The sequence below is a fragment of the Ictalurus furcatus genome, chromosome 15 (genome assembly GCF_023375685.1).
Source record: "Ictalurus furcatus strain D&B chromosome 15, Billie_1.0, whole genome shotgun sequence".
Classification (NCBI taxonomy): domain Eukaryota; kingdom Metazoa; phylum Chordata; class Actinopteri; order Siluriformes; family Ictaluridae; genus Ictalurus; species Ictalurus furcatus.
In genome coordinates, this window is record NC_071269.1 from 15856478 (window position 1) to 15874299 (window position 17822).

General features: G+C 40.3%; 2 protein-coding genes across 2 annotated transcripts; one reads left to right on the forward strand and one right to left on the reverse strand.

Annotated features, from left to right (window-relative positions):
• Positions 1-1546: 1546 nt before the first annotated feature.
• Positions 1547-11382, forward strand: tktb (transketolase b). The gene is made up of 14 exons (XM_053643528.1): positions 1547-1757; positions 3765-3882; positions 4019-4132; positions 4335-4432; positions 4517-4708; positions 7301-7428; positions 7537-7733; positions 7867-8031; positions 8345-8501; positions 8648-8778; positions 8928-9011; positions 10018-10114; positions 10277-10396; positions 10540-11382. The coding sequence occupies exons 1-14, from the start codon at positions 1651-1653 to the stop codon at positions 10710-10712; spliced, it is 1881 nt and encodes a 626-aa protein (XP_053499503.1). The 5' UTR covers positions 1547-1650; the 3' UTR covers positions 10713-11382.
• Positions 11383-11468: 86 nt separating this feature from the next.
• tnnc1b (troponin C type 1b (slow)) lies at positions 11469-14309 on the reverse strand. Its single transcript, XM_053643529.1, has 6 exons — positions 14102-14309; positions 12785-12815; positions 12497-12643; positions 12160-12274; positions 11939-12075; positions 11469-11846 (listed from the first exon to the last, which is right to left on the reverse strand). The coding sequence occupies exons 1-6, from the start codon at positions 14123-14125 to the stop codon at positions 11815-11817; spliced, it is 486 nt and encodes a 161-aa protein (XP_053499504.1). The 5' UTR covers positions 14126-14309; the 3' UTR covers positions 11469-11814.
• Between the last annotated feature and the right edge of the window lie 3513 nt (positions 14310-17822).

A 17822-nucleotide genomic window follows, 5' to 3' on the forward strand; every position in this document is an offset into this window, starting at 1 on the left:
TATTATTATTATTATTATTATTATGGGGGGCTAGGCAGTTTAGTGTTTAGCACTGTTGCCTCGCATCTCCAGGGTTGGAGGTCCGAATCCCGCCTCCACCCTGTGTGCGCAGAGCTTGCGTACTCTGGTTTCCTCCCCAATCCAAAGACAAGCATTGTAGGCTGATTGGCATTCCCAAATTGTCTGTAGTCTGTGAATGTGTGAGAGATTGTGCCCTGTGATGGGTTGGCATCCTTTCCAGGGTGTCCCCTGCCTTGTGCCCTGAATTCCCTGGGATAGGCTCCAGGCTCCCCACAACCCTGTATAGGATAAGCGGTATGGAAAATGGATGGAGGGATTATTATTATTTTGTATAGTTTTATTTATTTATTTATTTATTTTGTAGTAGTAGTATTAAAACTAGGTGAAGTACACATACAGACACACAACTTTCTACAAAATTAATTGAAAATTTCTTCCCCCAAGCCATCAGGCAGCTCCATAACCGATTTAGAGATGCTTAAAATATTTGGCTGTACTGCACTGACATTTTACCATCGCCTGTGCCACTGTCTTAACATTGCACATGCCATGTTCTACTTTGTTCTACTAAGTGGCTTTGTGGTTAGCACGCTTGCCTCGCACCTGAGAGGTTTGGGGGGGTTTGATTCCTGCCTCCACCCTGTATGCATGGAGCGTGCATGTTCTCCCCATGCTTAGGCGGTTTCCTCAGGGTACTCTGGTTTCCTCCCCCAGCCCAAATGTCTGCTGTAGGCTGATTGTCATCTCTAAGTTGTACATAATGTGTGTGTGGGGTGCCTGGGTGTCTCTCACCTCATGCCCAGAGTTGCTACAGGTTTCCCTTGACCTTGTGTAGAATAAGTAGTACAGAAAATGGATGGCTGGATGGAAATCCTGAATATTTTACTTTGTGTAAATCTTTTATAAAAAAAATCTTTGAACACAGACAGTATTTTCTACTTAAAAGGTATTTAAAGGGATATAGTGCTTGTTGTCACTCTACTCAGTTTTATTCATTCATTTATTCATTCATTCATCTATCTTTTTTTAACCGAATTAAAAGATTTATACTGGAATAAGCTCTAAAGCTTATATGAGAATGTTACACACACTTGATTTTTCCCTATGGAAGGATGATAGAGCAAAATTCACACCTTCCTTGTTGACTCATGCTGCGTCCACAGTCTGTTCCCTTTTAAAGTGGCAGATGCATGTGTTAAATAAAATCTGTTTAATCGGTTTTTAGAAATGTGACAGTATTCCTTACCCATTAGGAACACACACACACGTACTTAAATATGCCGTGCGTTATAAATGAAAGTAGGTGATTCTTTGTTTTCTAAAACCAGTGCGGAATTGAAATGATCCATCATACCAAATATATCCTTACCTTACCATACCGTATGCTCAGTTTTTTCCTGTCTGATTCGGTTATTTATAAGGAATTTACTGAAATAAAATATTCAATGAGAAAGAGTTTAGAGTTGCAGATATGACGTCTCGCCATGAGATTTCAGCCAATCAGAAGGCTTCGTGGGCGGGGCCAGTGTCAAGCCTGACTTAAAAGTGCCTCAGCACGCTGCTCTCCCTGTCCTCGTTCCACTTTTCCAACAGCTCTCCGTAGCTTGTTTCAGGTCAACAGCCTCAGACATGGAGAGTTACCACAAACCCGACGAGAAAACTCTTCAGGGCCTGAAGAGCATTGCTAACAAGCTGAGAATTCACTCCATCAATGCGACATGCGCCTCAAATTCAGGGTAAGTTTGAGGTACTCAGCTAGCTAACAGGCTAATAAAATACTGCTAGGTCATGCAGTGGATGAATGGTTTATTTTCCGGCGGGATAAGAGGTATAACGAGAACGAGAACTCTCATTTGTATGGAAGTTATTGACTTCTGCTTAGCTAGGTGGTGACGACCCCAGAGCACTTTAGCTAGTTTGTAGTTCATGTACATGTTTTCATTTCTGTGTTAACTAATTTAGTGCACATTCGGTGACCTACACAGCTGCAGCCACTAGCTAGATGAATACACTGGGAGTCTGGGACAGCAGCACCTAGAGAAGTGCTAGAAGTTACTGCGTATTATTTGGCAGCCATAACTCGGGCCGGCCATGTGGCGGGGAGAAAACTGGCTTAGCCGTATCAATTAGCTAACCCTTGCTAACGTGTCTAGACGCGTGTCAAATCTCACGCAAGTCTCTAAAACAGTATCTGTCGGAAGTGCCGGTTGCTGTCGAGTTCTTCTTCAAGACCCAGGTCGAGTTATTATTTTTTTAAAAGAGCAGCACGCGCACTAAAATGCAGCACGTGCAGCTCTGGATGTCTCGTGCTCCCCATTACCTGTGGATTTAGGGAAGAAGTTAGAGCACGATATTTAGTGCAGATGATAAGTTCTTGTATTCGTTGCAGTTCGATGGATAACCAGGTGAAGTTTTAACGTGAAACGTGTTGGGATTAAGGCAGCTTGCTTGAAAAGCAGAACTGCAAACGATGCTCTGTCATGTCTGAGACTGAGCATTGCATTGCACTAGTTAACATGATGATGATTTCCCAGCTCTGATTAAATGACGTCAAGATGAAACTTGACTTTCAGATCCACACCAAAAGCAATGTTCATCCCTGGAAAGTTTTCCATTGAGAAATAGGGTAAATTCCACGTTATGGTAATCATCCCTAGGTATACTCCAGTGACTGTAAAAGTGCTTTCTTTTCTTTGCTTTTGTTTCCTCATTCTTTTTGTGTGATTGGCAGTATCTTTTTTTTCTTTTCTTTTTTCTTCCTGTTACAGCACACCTCCTCCAGGCACGTGAAAGAAGCATTGTACCTGATTTGGTTGAATTTACCTGTTCGTAGGTGCACTCATCTACTCAACAAGAGACCTTTGATTTCCCTGCATCTCATTGGAATTTTTTTTATATATATTTCAGCTTATTAAAGATCTGTAGGACCCTGATGGTAATTTATTAATGAGTTGCTACATAGTTTAACTGTGTTGTAAAGGAGCATGCACTGTGTCAATAACTACTGCTTGAACTGCACGGTTGAGAAATTTCATTGTGCCCCCCTCCCCCTGCCCTGTTTTGTAATATGCAAACAAATATTTACAGATTAGAGACTGTAGATTTAGACTAGAGTTTTTGGTGAATTTTAGCCACTCATCTTTGAGGCAACTATTTATTTCCTAACATGCACTGTGTGACATCAATGTTAACATTGTATCTGTGTTTGGGAGGTGACGAGTTCAAATGAAAAGCCTTCTCTTCCTCGGCTTTCTGAATGGCCTGTATGAGATGGTGGCCTTGCTCATCAGTCCCTCATGACTGCAAAAAGTGCAGTCAGATTGACACATGAACTTTGGCCTTTTCAGTGCTGAAATGTTTTAATGTTAAGGCCTTAATTGTGGTTAAATTGTGCTATTGTACACAACTTTTGTTAGGTCCTTCATAATACAAGTAACTACTAACCTTTTTAGATGTCTGAAAAAGCTGTGTGCAAAGTACTACCTTGACCATAAACCTATAGAGGTGTAGGTGTGTGTATTAAGAAGTGTGCATATTCCACACATAAAAGAGAACAGGAGGGTGTTTGCATACTAACACCCTGTGATACCATATATGGTGGCTGTCTCCTTCTAATGAAGCCACAAATGTTAAATTACGTTAACATGCATGTACATTGGGTGTCTCTAACTTATGGCTATATTCAAGCTAACTGTAACTGACTTTAGTCCATTGCTGACTATAGTGTTTTCTTCCATGTGCAGACACCCCACATCATGCTGTAGCGCTGCTGAGATCATGTCTGTGCTGTTCTTCCACACTATGCGCTACAAAGCTGATGACCCCCGCAATGCCTGCAATGACCGCTTTGTCATGTCTAAGGTAGGCCTTTGACAGTTACCGTTTCTCTAGGCAACACTAATCCTATTTAACTTGTTTCAGGTGAAAAATTATATTTTCTGTTAATTGTTGTATTTAAAATAGTTGTGTAAAGCAGTTTTCCTCTTTACTATCTCAGGGTCATGCCGCTCCCATTCTTTATGCAGCATGGGTAGAGGCTGGATATGTGAAGGAGGCTGAATTGCTTAACTTGCGCAAGATTGACTGTGACCTTGAGGGCCATCCTACACCTGTGAGTGACACCTGTGCTGATTACAGTACAAGCACTAAGAGAATAGTGACTATGCTGAGACCTGTTTAGTGCTGTACCTTTTTTTTTTTTTTTTTCTCTTTTTCTTTTTTCTTTCCCCCCCCCCCATAAATAGCCTCATTTTGATAAGCTGTTTTAAAAGTTTCATTTTACCTAATGTATATTTTAACCCCCCCCCCCCCAGAAATTAGCCTTTGTGGATGTGGCCACAGGTTCCCTGGGTCAGGGCCTGGGAGCTGCATGTGGGATGGCTTACACAGCAAAGTACTTTGACAAATCCAGGTATAGTCGCTGAACCAAGAACACCTGCACACCAATTCAATAATGAGTAAACTTGTACTTACTCAAAGTAACTGTGTTGTGTAGCTACCGTGTGTACTGCCTGCTGGGAGATGGTGAGTGCTCTGAGGGTGCAGTGTGGGAGGCCATGGCTTTCGCTTCCCACTATGGCCTGGACAACCTGGTAGCCATTCTGGATGTGAACCGCCTAGGGCAGAGTGAGGCTGCACCTCTGAAGCACGACATGACCGCCTACCAGGAGCGCTGCAAGGCTTTCGGGTGAGCGTCACAAACATGCATACACAGTTAGGGCTGTGACGGTGGCCATGACAACTGCACCACCATGGTGGAATTCATGTCTGACCAGAGTCAACATTTGATTGGTCCACATAATAGGCTACTTGCTCAAACACTTTTGCATTTTATTTACCACTTCCTGCATTTTCTGTTCATTTACTGCACTAATGATGGTATTATTTTCAGCAAGAGCTCCTGATATAAATGTCAGGAGTACATTGGATATGTAAGAATACTTTTAAAGCACCTTCTAGTAAGCTGGGGAAAGGCTTCAATCCATGTGGGTTTCTTTCTTTAAATATATAAATGACACCCATATGTAGGACTGCATGATTATGGGCAAAGTGATAATCCCGATTATTTTGATCAATATTGAGATCTAGATTATTTATCATGATTATTAATTGACTTTAGTGACTACATATTTTTATTGCACTTTCACATTTATTAAGTTTTCTCATGCCACAATATAACACACAAGTAGGCATGAGAACTTGAGCTGGTCAATTATGACAGAATTTAGGAACATAGTGTGAGCCATGACAAATTAATTTACCTTCTGATAAACTAAATTTAATACAGCCTGTATGCAAAAAAAAGTTAACCTGTTCCACCTTGTAAACAAATACAATAAACACCAGTGTTCTTTGTTTGAAGTCTGCCCCTCTTAAATATATTTAAAGCTACACTATTAGACATTTTCCACTGTCATGGTTCTGGGCTGGAGCCAGTTCTCGAACCTGTGTGTGTGTGTGCATAATCTCATAGGATGTGATTGGGTGAGTTCATTTACCCATCAGATGCGAAGCGCTTTAGTTTTAATGGTGTTCATTACTGACGCTCCAATCAGGATTTTTACACCCGATACTGATCCAGATACCAATCTTTTTTGTTTAAGCTTTAATCAGGAGGTCTATCATAAACAGTTAAATGTAAGCTCTCTGTTCACTGTTAAAATAATAGCAATGAGAAATACTGTTGGTTAATTGATAAATAAACAAGCATAAAATATTTATTTTTAAATATCTTAAACTTTAGTCCTAATTAAGAGTGGACTAACACAAAAATGATCCATATTAGGAAAAAGGCTAATAGCTCTCTAAGTAAATGGCAAACTAAGCTTAATGTCAAATTGATATTAAATCTAACCCATAGTAACTAAACATTATTTCATTTCTCATTTTATTTATATTTGATGAAGGTATTATAACATCTTTTTTTTTTTTTTTTTTTTATTAAATGATTTATTTATAACTAAGCACATTTTCTGTCTTTACGTTTTAGTAGTTTTATTTTTAGTTTTAGATTGGTTCCCCCAGTACAGTGTTGCCATGTCTGCTGATATTATGTTTTGGGGATAATTATCAAAACATGGAAACTGATGTTGACTTTTCTAGTGTTATCTGGCAACCGTGAGTTTAAATGGAGTGAATTAGAGTTATTGAAGAGTGGCAGTGTACTGTATGTTTGCAGACTGAACAGTTGCTACTCTTTATGATTGGTGAGGATTTATTTTATTTTTTTTTAATAAAGAAGTTTGAATTAAACCCACCTTGTAGCGTTATTAATTTACTCCGTGCGAAGCCGCTGTGTTTACACAAGCAGGTGAAAGTGCAGGTCACTTTGCGGGATCAGTAAAAGATGGCAGTTTGTGAGATTGGGAAGTTGAGAGAAGCAGATGATGTACAGAGTTACTTGTCATAATGGCTTCTCTGCAGTATTTACACACTTGTTTGGTTGAATGAGGAGTTGAAAAGCAGTGTGAAAGTAACTGTTGTGCGGTGTAGATGCATTTTGGACTTCCTGTAGTTTTTATGCCAATTGTATTATACAACTCCGAAAAGGTCACTCACACCGGTGCGAATAAATATTTATTCACAGTCGCACAAAGTACTTTTCGGTCACAAATACGAGTGAAATGGTCACACAGTAGAACCCTGAGTTTATCTGCAAAGTTTTTTTTCCCCGTTCAGCATGATGACGTTTAATGTCCCTGACAACCTTTGTAGTGCCATTTAGCATCATGTCATAATTTCCCCTCGCGCAAAGCTGGCAGCTCGATGGCTAAAATGTGAACTCCATTTCGGGGTTTTGGCACTACAAAATGACATCGTCCCTGCACCGCTCTATGGCGATTGGCTGTAGTGTAGGGAGTGCCCGATTTTAACTGCAGCGGAGTTTTCTATTAGCAGAGGACAAACTTTAAACGTTAATATCGCAGTCTATCATGTTTTAATCGTGGGCACTCAAAAGCGTAATCGCAATTGATATTCAATTAATTGTGCAGCCCTACCCATATGCTAAAGGTGAATATTGCTAATGCACATTAGCCATGTTATGAGCATGTAAAATTGTTTAACTTAAACACCCAAGAAGCATTTTGCCTTATAGTGTCTTTCTCTCCCAGTATTATACTTGGTTAATTTGCCCTCTGTGTGCATAGTTCAAGAGTGATCAATGATAAATCTATAAAACAATGAGGTATGCAACAAATAACACATTAAATTTCTCTTTTTATAAATACATTGGCAAGCAATTTAATTTTTGATCAATATACAATGTATGTATTTTCAGCTGGAACACATGTGTAGTTGATGGCCATGATGTGGAAGAGCTGTGTAAGGAATTTTGGCATGCGGAGCGTTTTAAAGGGAAGCCCACTGCCATTGTGGCCAAAACCTTCAAGGGCAAAGGGCTCAAAGGTGAGGTGTTCATGTGACTCAGTGTAAACCTGTGCTACATTAAACCTTTCCTTAGTATTGCTGCTAATGCTACATTTTATTTGCTAAATGCGGTGTGCTGGTTTTTAGGCATTGAGGACCTTGATAATTGGCATGGCAAGCCTGTCCCTAAGGACCGTGTGGATGAGCTGATTGCTCATCTTGAGAACCAGATCCAAGCTTCCGGTAAACCCCTCCAGGCTGCACTGCCTAATGAGGATGCAGCTCCTGTAGACCGAAGCCCCATCTACCTACTGTCTTCTCCAGAATACAAGTCTGGTGACAAGGTGATCACTATACCAACTTGGTTCATAAGCAGCAAGACCATGTGTTTGGGGTTTTTTGGTGTTTTTTTTTTTTTCTTTTTTCATTTTAGAAATTTTTTTTAAAATAAAGCATGTTTTCCCTGTTTGTGTGCAGATCTCTACCAGGAAAGCCTATGGTAATGCCCTGAAGAAGATGGGAGATGCCAGCCAGCGTATTGTTGCACTGGATGGAGACACCAAAAATTCAACCTTCTCTGAGACCTTCAAGAAAGCCCATCCTGATCGCTACATAGAGTGTTTCATTGCTGAGCAGAACATGGTGTTTGTTTTTTTTTTTAAACTATGCAGTATGTTCAAAGCATTGATTACAGTTTGTTCCAAGACCAGCAGTGGTGTTTGGTGTGTCTAATGATATTTAAGTCTGAAATCTCTGAACACTTACATTCTTATCACCTATTAAGTGTTTACTCATGTGTCTTAACATACCTGCTCATAAGTCTTCCCCAGTACTGATGGAAAAATAGTTACATTATTAAATGAAGGCAATTTAAATATTAAGTAAAATCTTTAAGTCATTTTAGTTCAGTTTAATGTACGAGTCCCTATTTAACCTTCTTTCTTGTGCTTTGTAGACAAGTGTGGCAATTGGTTGTGCCACTCGTGATCGCACGGTTCCATTTGCCAGCACGTTTGCTGCTTTCTTTTCGCGTGCCTATGACCAGATCCGCATGGCTGCAATTTCTCAGTCTAATGTCAACCTGGTGGGCTCGCACTGTGGTGTCTCTATTGGTGAGACCAATCTGTTCACCTCTAAACTAATATATTCCTCAGAACTCCCTTGCTTTTAGAATTTAAAAAAAATTGTTGTATAAACATTTTTCAGGTTAAAATTTGTGATCTTTGTGCATGGGTTAAAAATAAATTGTTTTGCTCAGGTGAGGATGGCCCCTCTCAGATGGCTTTGGAGGATCTTGCAATGTTCCGTGTTATCCCAACATGCACGGTGTTTTACCCTAGTGATGGAGTATCCACTGAGAGGGCAGTAGAGTTGGCAGCAAATACAAAGGTAATTGTTATCGTTAATGAAATTTAATGATTACACAAAAAGACTACTTTAGTAAGATTGAACTGATTTTAGCCAAAAAGTAAATTTTCAATGTCTCTTATTTAAATGTGTTCTGCTGCTATTCAGTGCTGTCTGTAACTTGTTTTCAGGGCATCTGTTTCATAAGGACCAGCCGACCGGACACGGCAATCCTATATGAGCCAGATGAGAAATTTGAAGTTGGAAAAGCTAAGGTAAGTGTCTGAAGCAAGTGTTGACTCTGAAGTATTGTATGCTTGCATTTATGCAGTGCTCCAATCTATTTAGCACTGTCAGATGCTCCAGTGCTACCCTCATATATTGATTGTTCTTTATTTAATGCCTCTGCTACTTGGTGGTGGCATTGTGTTCAATTGGCTATCCATCTGAGATTGTCATTGAGATCTCAAGGACAAATCTTTGTAAGATTTGTATGGTCACAGGAAACATTCAATGTCAAATATCTAAAATAGGAAGTCAATAGCTTCATTCCTGGTTGAAGTGTATTTTGGGGGTATTTGAGGCAATAACAAGAACTAGACTTGTTGACAGTGACTGTATCCTGGCCAACACTGTCTGCATAGTTGTACTTGTTTATTATGAACATTGATTAGAACACAAAGTAGCTGTCATCAGTTCTTTTTAGAAGAAGCACCTTTTTGTTTGTTTGCATGTGCCAGATATTCGCAGTCAGCAGCAGGTTGCTTTATGGTGACCTTGCATTAACAAACCACTTTGCTTGAATGCCATTCATAGCATGCCACTTTACTGTTTAGAAAATAATTGTTTTACTGTATAATATATGGGGGTTGTATTGACTGTTTTTGTGGACTATTCACTAGAGGGTGCTGTGTTGTGATGACTGGTCTAGGTGGTGGGGACAAACCCTGGTGAGACAGATGGTAAAGAAAGCAGGGTAGATGTAAATTGTTGGTATAAAAATAATTCTCATTAGATGAAACCATTTCTACAGTCAACTCCATTGTTTAAGACTATGCTGGGACTTTATTTTAATGCAGCATTCTGTATCATGTTTGAATGTGCAATGTTCATAATGGTGAAGCAGTTTTTAGTCTTAAAACATTTGTGATTTAAACGAGATTGTTCTCAGTAACAAACTGAAAAATGCTTTCAATGCCCATAAGACATGGATATTGATGTGGAAATGTCCTGACTTCTGTTTAATGTGCATGAAATATAATTTCACTCTTTGTCCTGTAGGTGGTGCGTCAATCTAACAGTGATCAAGTGACTGTGATTGGAGCTGGAGTCACACTGCACGAGGCCCTTGCTGCACATGACATTCTGGCTAAGGAAGGTTAGAGTTCCCACTAAAGACTGTTACAAGATTGAAATGCCATAATATGGGTTTATTCATTTTTCTTTTTTTTTTTTTTTCTTTTCTTTCTTTTCCTGAAAAGCACTGGAATATTGTACTGGGGAAAAGGCTAATTCTGAGTAATGTCCATCTGACTTGCAGGTGTGAACATCCGTGTGATTGACCCATTCACTGTCAAGCCCCTGGATGCTGCTACAATTGTGGCCAGTGCTCGTGCCACTCGAGGCAAAGTGATCACAGTGGAGGATCATTACAAAGAGGGTATGCAGTTTTCTGGTCTTAGTGTAACGGTACTATGACTAAATGAACGCAAGTTCCAATTTCCTCCTTACAGTTCAGAATCTATGAGGAGGTATTAGTCATGTTTGTAATTACAGTGTAGTTACGTCCTGCTTTGTGTGCAGGTGGTCTGGGCGAGGCTGTCTTGGCAGCAGTGGGGGAGGAACCAGGCGTCGTGGTCCATCGACTGGCCGTGAGCCAAGTGCCACGCAGCGGCAAAGCCCAGGAGCTGCTGGACATGTTTGGCATCAGTGCTAAGTCTATTGTGGCTGCAGTCAGATCCACTTTTGCCAACTGAATCCCTCTAATCCCACCCAGTCTCTCCTTCCTCCTAACCTGCTGGTAATACAATTGGCTTAAATGCTTTTGGTCTGTAATTAAGTTCTTTCCCCAACTAGAGCACTGCAGTTAGTGTTGTAAGAAAACATCTGAGACGGTCCCCCCCCCGTCTTGATGCGTCAAAAGTGGCAGCTTTGCAAAGGTTTTGAGTAACATCTGTGGTGTTCAGGTCATGCTACACAATCATCCCGATGGATGCAGTGACCATTGTTAGTAATGTATTACATCTCATTTGCTAAATTGTGGTGCGGTGCTTATGACTAATCACTTAAGTTTAACTTTGCTGTTCCAGTTCCTACATTCCTCTTGCATCTTCTCCTCTGCTTGTGGTGGTTTTTGTTTTTTCCAGTATTACCTTCAGTATAAAATATTTACTGTCTTGGATGGTAAATTTGCAGTTGAAATCCCTCTGACAATGACTGAAGAATGTAACTGGTAGGGTCTCATGAAAATCCTATGTGTCTAAGCTACTGTGTATTTGTTTCACTCTTAGTTAATCTTGTGTCCAGGTGTGATGTACCTGTTTGTGTTTCATGTTGCTGAACTACCCAGATGGCTGTTGCTTGTGTGAATGATCTGGTTCACTCTGCATTTTGTTAACCAGTAATTAAAATTAACTGTTGACCCAGTCTATGTATTTTGTCTCTTGAATTGCTAAATCCAAGAGCTCTTCTGTATATTGGGATTAGCTAACATTCTACACCCTAGTCACCCAAATGTTTTAAGTCTAAGTCTCCATTTTATTCCAGACAACACTGGCTCTTTAGATTACAAAGAACAGACTACAGGGTTTTTCACAAAGTTGTTTTGATTAGGGTAAGTTGAAAGATATAATTATTAGTGGGCATACAGCATTCAGAACCAATACATGATGGGTAATGCAAATTATTTACATGTCTTGCAAGAGTGTCTTGTTTAAACAAAAAAACAAAACATGAGTTTGCATGCTTGCCAGGTTACAGGTGTTGGGGACCCTGTGGTGATATCCTAGCTTCAGGACAGGGAATGATGAGGTGACGCATGGGGCTGTTGAGTCTGGGGTCTTCAGCTAGGCAGGATTTTTATTCCACACCCTTCATAAAGTCCAAAAACTCTGTAGGTTTGAGAAGGAATATGTACGATGAGCTAACTTTAATGTGTCATTTGTTTTGGCAGAAGTCTAAGAAATGCTGAGTTTTCACCTACCATCATAGTCAATTTTGCCATCATTGTTTTTGTCCCCATCCTTCATGAGTTCCTCAATGTCATCTTCAGTAATGGCCTCACCTGTCGATTCTAGCATGTTCTTTAGCTCGTCTAGGTCAATGTAACCGTCTCCATTTCTTTGAGAGAGAAGGTTAATTACTTGGTGTACTAAACTACAAACAAACAAGCTGAAGCTGTGATGAAGTCATTATGTTCCTTACTTGTCAAACATGCGGAAGACCTCGGCCAGTTCCTCCTCGGATTTTCCTTTACTCTCCTCTTTCATGCAGCGCACCATCATGACCAAGAACTCATCAAAGTCCACTGTCCCGCTACCTACACAAATACACACAGCCACCATGTTCGTGAAATGTGATATTAAATTCTGCTTTAACAAGAAGTTGTAAGACTACAGCTCTACTTGGGGTTTCTTTACTTGGAAGAGCTGTTTGCTATTTTGGAACGTTAGATCTTTAATTACAGAGCCTTATTTTGTGGTGTAGTTTAAATGCATTCAATGCATCAAATAGACCCAAATTATGTCAGTGGTTGGCGTACCATCCTCATCGACTTCGTCCACCATCTCCTGCAGTTCTTCTTGTGTGGGGTTCTGCCCCAGCATCCTCATTACCTTCCCCAACTCCTTAGTGCTAATGCAGCCATCCTCAGCGTCCTGCACGAAGATGTCAAAGGCAGCGCGGAACTCTGCCAGCGACACGTCAACACACATGTACATGATTTACAGCTCACACAACCTGATAGCACTTTAGAGTGGGGTTGTTAAGACACCAGATCTAAACTGAGAACAAGGCCTATAGTCATTTACAATAGAGAATAAAGTTTTACCATTTTTTTGTTCCTCTGTTAAATTCTCGACCTGTTGTATAAAAGAAATAAACAAGTGAATGCTCAGTAGCTAAACAGTAAACTGATACAGTATGTCATGACAAAGATATCATTCCTCAGATACTGAGCAGGTTCTATTCTTTACGCATGTAAGTCATGATTTTATTTTTGACATCTAAGCTAACACCTAGACACTGGACACCAGACACAACCCACTGTTAATCTCAGTAACGCCACCCTTCTGACCCTCCACTCATTCACCAGCTATTGTATGATATTTTTAGCTTCCATGTAATGTTTTACTTGGCACTGGTTTATTTGTGTTAATATTAAAATTTTAACTTAATTGCCTGAAGTGAGGATCAGGCCACAAGCCTTTAATGTGCACTGACATGACTGTTGTAGGTTAGGAAAGAAATCCTAACCCTGGGTTCTTTGAATAGTCTATAAGGAAATGCTCTGTGGTAGCGTTATACATAGGAGGTTCTTCCAAGGGGACACAAACCATTTAGGACACAGGTTCCTGACCCTGGTCTTGGGGTATCGCCTGTCCTGTAAATTTTAGTGTTTCCCTGCTCCCAACACAGCTGGTTCAACTAATTAGCTAATTAATAGCCCTTCCTGAGATAAAGTGGGTGTGTTAGAGCAGGGAAAACACTAAAATGTATTACACAGGGTTCTCCTGGACCAGAGTTGAGAATCTGTTCTTTGGGATGTTAGAATTATTTTTCTAAGAGTGAATATTTTATTATATTACATTATATTATCATGTTAATCTGAATATTTATCATCAGTGTATTCTATCACACCATCTTGTTTTCTCTGTAATTTAAGGTGTATGTTCCCATGCTAGCAGGAAAGAGTCTTTTTAATTCTGCTGTTAGAACTTCATGTTCATTCTCGTCCACTATCTGTTACTTCTATTTCAAGTTAATGAATTAGTCTGTGCCCTACAGAATTTCTGTACAATATTTAGTTCTGTTTAGCATTATAACCTTGACACTGAAAATCAATAAATGACAAAAAAAAAAAAAAAAGCTGACTGGCTTTACTACTGACCCCAAATGTTTGGTTTAACCTTGAGTGCTGGATTTAGATTGAGTACAGTGTTAGATTTCACTTAATCCATCTTTGAAAATGTACACTCCGTGCACTCCGGGACCCTCTTTTTTTATAGAAAGGGTTCAGAATATCAATGTTTAACACAGTTTTAGACTATGAAATGGTGCATCATCAAGTTTTGTGTTGCTCAGACTGGTTCATTCTTTTTCATTTCAAAAAGAACCTAGATTCCTTTAACCCATAACAATCACTTACCGCTGCTTTATATACATCATCCATGGCTGTCCTGAGTTGTGACTCCCTTCCTCAAACTGTGTAGTTCTCTATGATGGTCTCTCTCAGGTAATCCAGCACTCCTCACAGCACTGTGGACAGAGGACAAAGAGTCCCAGGGCCACCTTCTCTGGCCTTTATGCCTGGAACGGGTGTCTCAGAAAAGACAAAAGTCTGCTGTCACTCCCTCTTTCCTATCTGAGAGAGAGAGAGAGGTGGATAGGAAAAGAAAAGGGGCAAGAGAGAATAGGCTTAGGGATGGAATAGGCTATTAATAGAGGAGGAATGTCAGAGACAACAGGCAGGAGAACGTCAGTTATGACAATTAGTCCTTGGTGTTGCTCCCCGTGGCTGTCCAGCCTGCAGGCCCATATCGAGCTCTAAACTTAACCTCTGGTCACCTGCATTTGCCAATCACTGAGGGAAGAGCACTCGGCCTCTAAGAGAAGACCCCTGAACAAAGAGAAATGGCCATAAAAAGCCAGGCCTTTGTCAAACCGCTATGCCACTGTTATTTTCACACCTGTTGTTAATGCAGTCTATATATTCTCTGTCCATAATCACATATGGATGCACTACATAGTAACAAAGTATTGCTAATAACTTAGCAATCTATAATGGTCTTATTTTTTCACATACTGTTTTGTATGGCACTATGTGGATTTGAATGCAGATAATATAGCTGTGTTGGGGTGGACTGGGTGAGGGTCACAGCTCTAACGTCATTACTCATGCAGCTGCTCTGGTGCCCTTTGGCCTTAACAAGCACTGGCTTTCTATCGCTGAACCTTGGGTGCTAAACCAAATGCATTACAAAAACCCAGTGTACATTGTCTTAACCCATGTTTACATTGGTAAATGTATATTATATTATCTCAGTCTTTAGCATTCATGTGTCCTTTGCATTGCCACTTTGTAGAACGTCGAGCTAGTAACCTACACTCCCCAGCATGCGAACATGCCGATGTGTTTCTGGCAGTATTAGGTACCCATGTTCTCTCCACACCCTGCCTGTACCAACCACGGCCACCTCACTCACAGTTGGCAGATTAAATGGTCTGTTTTCAGCTCAAGAACTGTTTAAAAAAACCAAACCTGCCCAATTCCCTTAATGCCCAAAACCATAACTTTGAAGCATTATATTTACCAGGCCAAGGCCTTTTTAGGCTAATACTGAAAGCATCCAGGGCATGTTGGCATCCAAATTTCTGTCCTCCCTCTTGTAACTGTATGCCTTGTATTAGTTTCAACACAGTTACAAAAGAACACTTTAGAATAGTTATGGATTATTATGCTTTAAAGTGAATAGCTAGTTAAAAAGATGGTACTTTTGGGTGTTGACTATAGCTCAATAGTCAGGGATTATAACAAATCTGGCAACATTGACCTTATACTGAGAACATGAGCAGGGGCCCTGGAGGAGGGTAGCAGGTGGAGAGGGTTATTTGAGTGTAGACATACACACACACACACACACATTAGAGAGAGAAAAGGAGTCTATGTGGGTTGTCAGTTTAAAATTACAAGGTTTGTACTTGTTCCTAGGCTGTGTTTGTTTGGAGACTGACTCGGGCTAAAAATCCATCTCAGATTTACACGAGCACACTCCTTGCTGGAAACTTGTACTTTCTCACCGCAACTAATTTGAGAAAAAAGCTGGAAGATCACACACATTAAGCTTGACCTCGATATGTTTGCATATTTTGTTCTCCCACATTTTAATATTTACACAAGAACTTAAACGAAGCACTGCCATAAACCATAATTTCCAGCAAACCTAAGAGGAGAAGCCCGTTATTGTAAATAATTAAGTTGGCCACATGGCTTTGTGGTCATGTTCAGTTGTTTGTTGGCTGTCCAGTCATTTGAACAGATTGCCTTCTCCCACTGCAAATCTCTAACTGACATGCTTTCTGACGTGAGCATTAAAACTTTATGACAGGTTATTAAACGTTCAAAAAAACAGCTTGAAGAGGCTGGGAAAATCATGTACTTGCTATATAAACAATATATAGTTGTAGTCCATGTTGTAGCCTCTGTCTGTCTTAGCAAACATTAATGGAGTCAGTGGGCTATCTCTCACTCTACAGTGATTCTTTGTGGTCAGCATTCCCCCATGCTGTCACCCCTCATGCGTTTGCGTCTGTGTGTGAGAGAGACCTTACAGTCATCCCGTCATAGTTTTTACTTCTTTAAGTTTACATACTTTTACCTAACATCTTATGATCTCAAAACAGGGTACTTTTTATTAGCATTAACCAACTGTTCAAATATTAAGCCCACTGGGTAAATTTCTACCATTGAATTTATTTACTGAAGCCACATTCAGTACAGCTTTTTATTCCTGAACTTTCCTCCCACAGAATCCAAACCATTCACACTGTGTCAAAATGTACATTTAAAACTCTGAATCTAAATGAAACCTTTGAGCATTAGATTAAGGAAGGAATAAAATGTGAAGGGGGGTTGTGGTTATAGGCAAATAATGGAAGCTAAGGTAATGTGACGTGAAGTGGAGGGCCCCAAAGTTGCACATCCATCCTGAAGTCTGTTCATTTGTCCAAAAGTCCCGTTTTTAATTGATTAAAGAACAGCGCATGATACTTTTAACCATATGTCCATCCATCCATCTTCTACCACTTACTCCTTCTTCAGGGTCACGGGGGAACCTGGAGCCTATCCCAGGGAACATCAGGCACAGGGTGCGGTACATCCTGGACAGGGTGCCAGTCCATCGCAGGGCACAATCACATACACACTCATTCATACACTACGGACACTTTAGACACGCCAATCAGCCTAGCATGCACGTCTTTGGACTGGGGGAGGAAACGGGAGTACCCGGAGGAAACCCCCGCAGCACGGGGAGAACATGCAAACTCCACACACGCATGGCCCCAGCGGGAATCGAACCTGGAGGTGTGAGGCGAACGTGTTAACCACTAAGCCACCGTGCGCCATATGTAGTTGCATTTCATTTTGTGGAACGTCCATAATAAAGTTAGTTCCTGTGTGGAGCATCCACCATACATGTTCTTGAAAATGGGTTGTTACTATAGAAATGATAGTGTCGGAATGAGTGATTTAAATTACAGTCAGCGCTATTGTCAGAGCCATGCTCTTACAGAAAATTAACCAACACCTTCTGACCGATCAGATTAGAGAATTCAGTAGCACTGTGTGATAAACCGGTTAAATTCTCAAACGGACAACTTCAAGTTTTGCCTACTTTGCGTCAGGCTGTATTACACCACCCCTTCGTGGGTTATTGTCCTTTACAGCATGCCCTGTCATGGTTTATTCCTTATTTCATTTAGTGACCTGTCAATTAGACATATTAATATACAGTAATAACTAAATAACATCTATAAAGCTGATATTGGTTAGTAGCGATACTTTACAATTGTAATAAAAACAATTAGAAATAGCACTAAAACAGAAACTTTTTGTACACTGGGTAGTATCTGGAGAGACACGCCATAGGTGTATCTGTCTCACTCTTTTTACTTTATGGTTTACTTAGCACCGTCTTTCTTTTTGGCCCCTGTCCTTCTTCTTTTCAGACGTACGTGCCATTGGCCTTGTGCCATACAGAGCTGGAGACAGACGTGGAAGTGTCAGCCAGTCCACTCCCTGTTTTCACACTTGTTTTCTTATTTTCCCAATTTGTCTATCATAAGTGTTACAAAGTGTGAAGCTGTGT

Excerpts from the sequence above, each read along its gene's own strand:
- tnnc1b (XM_053643529.1), bottom strand. The coding sequence starts at position 14,125 with ATGGATGATGTATATAAAGCAGCG. Across the intron at positions 12,644-12,784 it reads AACAGAGGAACAAAAAAATG|AGTTCCGCGCTGCCTTTGAC; the intron begins GTAAAACTTTAT and ends TGTCGCTGGCAG. Across the intron at positions 12,275-12,496 it reads GGACGAAGTCGATGAGGATG|GTAGCGGGACAGTGGACTTT; the intron begins GTACGCCAACCA and ends GTATTTGTGTAG.
- tktb (XM_053643528.1), top strand. The coding sequence starts at position 1,651 with ATGGAGAGTTACCACAAACCCGACGAGAAAACTCTTCAGGGCCTGAAG. Across the intron at positions 8,032-8,344 it reads TCATTGCTGAGCAGAACATG|ACAAGTGTGGCAATTGGTTG; the intron begins GTGTTTGTTTTT and ends TGTGCTTTGTAG. Across the intron at positions 9,012-10,017 it reads TTGAAGTTGGAAAAGCTAAG|GTGGTGCGTCAATCTAACAG; the intron begins GTAAGTGTCTGA and ends TTTGTCCTGTAG.